This window comes from Sphaeroforma arctica (assembly GCF_001186125.1).
Source record: "Sphaeroforma arctica JP610 unplaced genomic scaffold supercont1.1193, whole genome shotgun sequence".
Classification (NCBI taxonomy): domain Eukaryota; class Ichthyosporea; order Ichthyophonida; genus Sphaeroforma; species Sphaeroforma arctica.
In genome coordinates, this window is record NW_014039365.1 from 13,486 (window position 1) to 20,017 (window position 6,532).

The 6,532-nt window shown below is 46.3% G+C and overlaps 1 protein-coding gene across 1 annotated transcript in view; it reads left to right on the top strand.

Moving 5' to 3' along the window:
* Positions 1-6,524, top strand: part of SARC_10277 (hypothetical protein) — a gene marked incomplete at both ends in the record, with an annotated part of 12,673 nt that extends 6,149 nt beyond the window's left edge. The window contains 9 exons of the mRNA XM_014295687.1: positions 408-572; positions 868-999; positions 1,507-1,653; positions 2,580-2,805; positions 3,348-3,723; positions 4,142-4,455; positions 5,008-5,157; positions 5,496-5,715; positions 5,983-6,524. Of these exons, the coding sequence (XP_014151162.1) occupies positions 408-572; positions 868-999; positions 1,507-1,653; positions 2,580-2,805; positions 3,348-3,723; positions 4,142-4,455; positions 5,008-5,157; positions 5,496-5,715; positions 5,983-6,524 (2,272 nt within the window). The remainder of the gene's footprint in view (positions 1-407; positions 573-867; positions 1,000-1,506; positions 1,654-2,579; positions 2,806-3,347; positions 3,724-4,141; positions 4,456-5,007; positions 5,158-5,495; positions 5,716-5,982) is intronic.
* Between the last annotated feature and the right edge of the window lie 8 nt (positions 6,525-6,532).

Consider the following 6,532-nt stretch of genomic DNA (forward strand, 5'->3'; position numbering starts at 1 on the left):
ACAACACACACACACACACACACACACACACACACACACACACACANATATATATATATATATATATATATATATATATGTGTGTGTGTGTGTGTGCGTATTGTCCATATTTTATCCATATTTTATCCATTCTTGATAGCGTATATATCTGTTCACAACATATGCATAATCAATTTGTTTTCGTTAACACAGTACATGCTCCCCGAGTTTGAATCCATATTATCTGTTTCCATGCCGGTACAACATACTTCTGGTAAAACCACTCCCTCCCATACATCTAAAATAACATCCTAACACTCCCATACCCTAACATGTCATCCTCCTGCCACTGGTGTCTTTGCCTGACCCTCTTCTTCTCTCACTTCTCTTCTCTTCTGTTCACTTCTCGTCTCTTCTCGTCTGTTCAGGTGCAAAAGTTGATGTTCCAACTAGACCCCATCACGTACGTCAACGCTGATGCGCCCAGTGAGCTGTCGATTGATATGACTCATCTCACAGTACTCTTCACTCGTGTGCCGTTGCATGTGGAGGCGTTGCTGAGTCTACTGACAATGGGCCTAAAGCCAACTGAGGTGATGGGGTGACCACGTGCACACGCAGTTGTAGTAGTGACCATGTGTGCACTCAGTTGTAGTGGTGACCACGTGTGCACTCAGTTGCAGGGTTTGAAAACCCTACAACCCTAAAACCTGAATCGTTGTAGTAATTATAGTAGTTATAGTAGTTATAGTAGATATAGTGAGTATAGTCATCATAGCACCTTTGTCCGTATCAATTTGTATGTCTATTATTAATAGCAAATCTTCACCCACCACTTACATATATACTAACAACACGGTATATTTCTGTTCATGCACCTGCTCCCAGAATTCTGGGCACACGCGCCTGACCTCCAAGCAATGTTTGGACCTGGTGGAAGTGTCGGTGCAACGCGCTCTGGCATTACACAATGCACTGTCACGCACACCCACAGCCGCAGACGGCGTCTCCATGGATCAGGTACTACTATACGCCACTCTACAGACTAATTCAGTAGTAATGTAAGCCATTCTACAGACTAATTCAGTATAAATATAAGCCACTCTACAGACGAATTCAGTATTAATATAAGTCACTCTACAGACTAATTCAGTATTAATATAAGCCATTCTACAGACTAATTCAGTATTAATATAAGCCATTGTACAGACTAATTCAGTATTAATATAAGCCATTCTACAGACTAGTGCAGTATTAATATAAGCTAATATACAGATCAATTCAGTATACTATAAATCATTCTACATTCTACAGACTTATTCAGTATTAATATAAGCCATTCTATAGACTAGTGCAGTATTAATATAAGCTAATATACAGATCAATTCAGTATACTATAAATCATTCTACATTCTACAGACTAATTCAGTATTATTATAATGTCCACTTGATCGTTGTATCAATTCCATGCTCTAGCAACCAATAACCATAACACTACTTACCCACACACCCACTCGCCTGCTGCAGGGGATGACGTCGCTGTCTGTGGAGACGCTGACCATCTCTGCGGGAGTGTCGGCTGTGCTCGCGAGTGGTTTGTTTAAACTATCAGAGCACGAGAATCACCCGACACTGACAGTCACCGCACCCGTCAAGACCACGCCCTATGCGAAGGTGTGCCTGTGCATGTCAGGATGTGATGTGTTGTGTTGGTTATAAGACCACTCCCTATGCCAAGGTGTGCCTGTGCATGTCATGATGTGATGTGTTGTGATGTGCTGCGTTGTTTGTAAGACCACTCCCTATGCCAAGGTGTGTCTGTGCGTGTCACGATGTGATGTGCTGTGATGTGCTGTGTTGTTTATAAGACCACTCCCTATGCCAAGGTGTGCCTGTGCATGTCATGATGTGATGTGATGTGATGTGCTGTATTGTTCATCCCTAAGACCACTCCCTTTGCCAAGGTGTGCCTGTGCATTTCATGATGTGTTGTGTTTTGTTGTGGTGTGTTGTTTTGTGTTAGGGTTTAGGGGTTTAAAAGTGCCTGTGCATGTTAATTTATGTTGTGTTTTAGTGCGTGCTATATACTTCTTAGCCGAGGTCCCTTGGAGATGATAGCTACAGGCAGAGTGGTACTTGTGAAATGTTGTTTAGTAGGTAGATGGGTTGACCTGTGACTAGCACTTCTGATTTGTCGATTGCGGATGGCATGTGCTCTGAGAGGCATTAGGGTTGTAGGTAGAATCTGCAGTTATTAATTAGTGACATGTGGACGTTTTTGTTGTTAGGGTTAAGGTTTGTAAACTCTTCAAACCTAAGAGCAACTAGACCTGCTAATAGACACGGACAACCCAAAGTGGTGATATGAAATTCCGCAGCTGTGCGCAGGTGTGACATTGTCCTTGATGCGTATGCAATGATCACACCAACAACACTCTGCTTGCTGACTGCGCTTTATACTATACACACGTAAGCATCTCACGCCAGATCTCTCACACACACACGCGCGCTCACTCGCTCACTCACTCACTCACTCACTCCCTCACTCCCTTCCTCCACTACACACATGACCTTCGCACGTGCCCTGGTGTGTGCCGCAGGTGTTGCCGTTGACGGTGGGTGTGTCGCTGCACTCGTCGGGGCTGTACTACCAGGCACTGCTGGTGGCTGTGCAGTGTGCTTGTGCCAACCCATCCACTCTGGGGACATATCTGTGGACCAACCACGCAGACGCACGCCATATCATGCAAATGCTCATCACACAGCGCTTTGTGTACAATCCGTTGGTGCTGTACTACGCCGAGGCACCAGCCGATGCATCACCGGGTAGGTGCAGTGGCTGAGTGGTTGACCGAGGGTTGTAGGGTTATTTGGTTTTATTTGGTATAGAGTTATTGGGTTTTCGGGTTTAGGGTTTTTAGGGTTTAAGGTTTTAAGTGTTTAGGGTTCAAGTGGTGCGTGTGTGTGTTGGCTAGAGGTTAGGGTTTTACTGTGCGAGTGTTCGGGTGTGCATCAACTGATCGCACATGTGTGGCTGCAGCTGCCATAGTATGTGGAGCAAATGAAAGGCAAATGCTGGACATGTCTTACAGGGCTTCAGTGTTTAGGATCTTAGGGTTTAGGGTTTTATGGTTTAAGGTTTATACCACCACATTCCATCGTACGCCGTGTCGCCCAAATGCGCTGATTGTCCCACCTTGTCTGTCGCATTCAGAAGACGATGGTTGTGCTGTGTCGTCATACTAATGTATTGCTTACGTGTGTGATTGGTTCTATTTATAGCACACACACAACAACAGACAGGCGATGGCTGTGCTGTGTCGTCATACTAATGTATTGCTTACGTGTGTGATTGGTTATATTTATAGCACACACACAGCAACAGACAGGCGATGGCCTTTCACAGTATGATGCTATGTTGCAGCAGCAGCAGACCGCAGCTGCTCTGCTCTCCGCCGTAGTACGCGCCCGCGTCCAATCAGATCACAACAATATCTCAAGCGACCAATCAGATTACCCGGATACCACCGAAACCGCCATCGCACATCAGATCAACACGCTGACCGCCAATGACGTCATTGCGATGGCTAAGGAATGTGTGACGTCACCGCCAGACGGTATTCTTCTGATGTTGCGCACGCAAGACGCAAGCTCCAAACTAGGCCAACTGCTGTGCGCGTGTCGAGTACCGAACTTTCTGGTTGAGACTATGGACGACGCACAGGCCGTGCAGAAACTCATCAGGTGGGTAGACTCCGTGCGTGCATGGGTGGATGATATAGTATCGTGTGTATGTATGTGTGCAGTGTAGTATTGTGTATATGGATGTATATATAATATAGTGGAGTGTATATGTATGTATGTAATATTGTATTGTGCATATGTATGTAGATAGCATAGTATCGTGTATATGTATGTATATGATATAGTACTGTGTCTATGTAGATATATAATATAATCATATAGCGTATATGTATTTACATCATAAAGTATTGTGTATTTGAATACATATTTAACATTGTATGGTGTATATGCTCAGTCTTGTACAGCTTGTGTACCTCTTCCTCCTCCTCGCCTCTCCCTTTGATTAGTACATTTTCTCTTCGTATACGTTCACTTCTGTTCATGACATTCACATCCTTCACACCTTCATTCGCCACAGATCCAACGCCTTACACCGGCCGCATAATGGTAGCGCTGATGTGACCGAGTGGCTTCATCCGTTGGTGCGTTGTGATGTGCACATGGTGCCGTTGCTTCCTGCGCGTGTGTTGGGCCAAGTGATGTTGGTAGCAGCACGTACGCTGTGTCGGTCGTGGAGGGGCGTGACTGCGGTCGCGAGGACGTCCGCGCTGAATTCGGCGCGTGCGCGTCCGGAGGGGCCGAATGCGGAAGATGAGTGCGCGCTGGTTGATCTGATTGCGAAGAAACTGCGCGTGTTTGTGGAGGAGCGAATACGCCCACGAAGCAATGCAGGTATATGTGCACCCTGTTAGATGAATTGTACGTGGGTGTGTATGTGTGCTCTTGGGCATTCATATGTGAGTGTGTGTGTGTGTGTGCGTGTTCTGCTGTTGGCGGTTCAATCGGTATAAGGAGTGAATTTACAACTGTCCGCAGAAGTTACCATTCCGCTCGATTTTCATTATCAACACCTACACAACCGTATTTTACACAGCACCAACACACTCATAATTTACACAACATCAACACACAAACACACTCAATAACCACACAACACCAACACACTCATAAACCACACAACACCAACACACTCATAATTTACACAACTTCAATACACTCATAATTTACACAACACCAACACACTCATAATTTGCACAACACAAACACACTCATAATTTACACAACACTAACACACCAACATACTTATAAAGCACACATCACCAACACACTCACAAACCACACAACACCAACACACTAATAAACCACACAACATTAACACACCAATACACTCATTAATCATCTCTCTCACACTCACCCTATGTATCTTCTCCACCCCACACACAGAACCTACGACACCAGAATCCAATGCAGAGAAGGACTTGACGCTGCAGCTGTTTCTGGATGCCATGAGTGGCACCTCTGTGCGGCAGCGGTGGGCAGGTCATGTGTGTCTGTGTGCGGTGCTGAGCGATGTAGCTGAGGACGGGTCTGTAGGTACGTGCATAGGGTTTAAGGTTTAGGGGGTTTTTTGTGCTTTAGGGTTTTAGGGTTTAGGTTTTATTGGCGGGAGTTGTTCAGTCCTGTAATGTGCAGATAGGTGCAGGACAGGTGCAGGTTTGGCCTGTAGTGAGTGTCTGTGTACATCATGATGCGTACATGCTACGTTACAGGGGTAATAGTTGTTACAGTAATTATAGTAGTTGTAGTAGTTATAGTAGTAAAACTATGTCCACACTCACTTATGTGAGTGTGTGTACACTCGTGTATATATATATATATATATGTCTGTAATATAAAACAACATAAACCCTCACCCAACACCTTCCTCCCAGAGCGTGCTCCTCTATCGTATCCCCTGTCGCGTGAGGCGTATCACCGGTGTGTGGTGGGTTGGCTGCACTCTGCACTGACGGGTGTCGTGCTCCACAGTGTCAAGGGAGGTGCCCATGGGTCCATGGGCAGAGGCATAGGTCAGCTGACTCTGGGTAGACATCTGGTGCATGCACTCAGCAAGGCTTTGCTATCCGAGACGAGTCCTGCCGTTGTGTTTGAGTATGTGGTGGTCTTTTGTGTGAGGAGTTTATACCCACGTTGGTTGTGTACGAGATGGGTGTATGTTGATTAGTGGAGTGTATGTTGGTTGTGTTTGTTGTTTAGTGGACCGTATGTTGGTTGTGTATGTTGTTTAGTGGAGTGTATGTTCTCGTAGTGTAGGTATATGCTGTAGATAGATATAGTTATGTGTCTGTCCTATTATCTTGTCCTGTTTCATCGCACCCATTTTCATGCCCTGTTTTCCTCCTGCCCTGTCCTGTCCAGATATCTTCAGGTGCTGGTGCGTGTGGCTGCTGCAGGTATTATGTCCCATTTGTTTGTGGACACCACAGTGCTGCAGTGCATCGCCGAGTTCACACAGACACGCCCGCGTCTGCTGACAAAGGTTTTCTCTGCTAACAAAAAGCCAGGCGTGCACATGACAACGGTTGCTACGGACATAGCACGCGTAGCAACGGTTGCTAATGGAGACACGAGCGGCGACGGCGAAGGCTCTGGCCCACGAACGAGTCCACACGCACACGCACCACACACACACACCACACACACACACAAACGCACACGACCGGGGGGACAGGGCAGAGTAGTGATGCAACCTCTGTCACTCACACCCACGCACGCACCCATACACACACACACGCACGCACAACGCCCGTCTGTGCAGCCAGAGATGGTTGGTGTGTGGGCCGATCTCATGGAATACGACCATCATACGCACACGCAGGTGTGTGCGCTGTACAGAGAACTCGTGCAGGTGATCACACGCAGACTACAGCTGAAAGCCTCAGACACGGTCATTGAGGTAAGTCGTAGG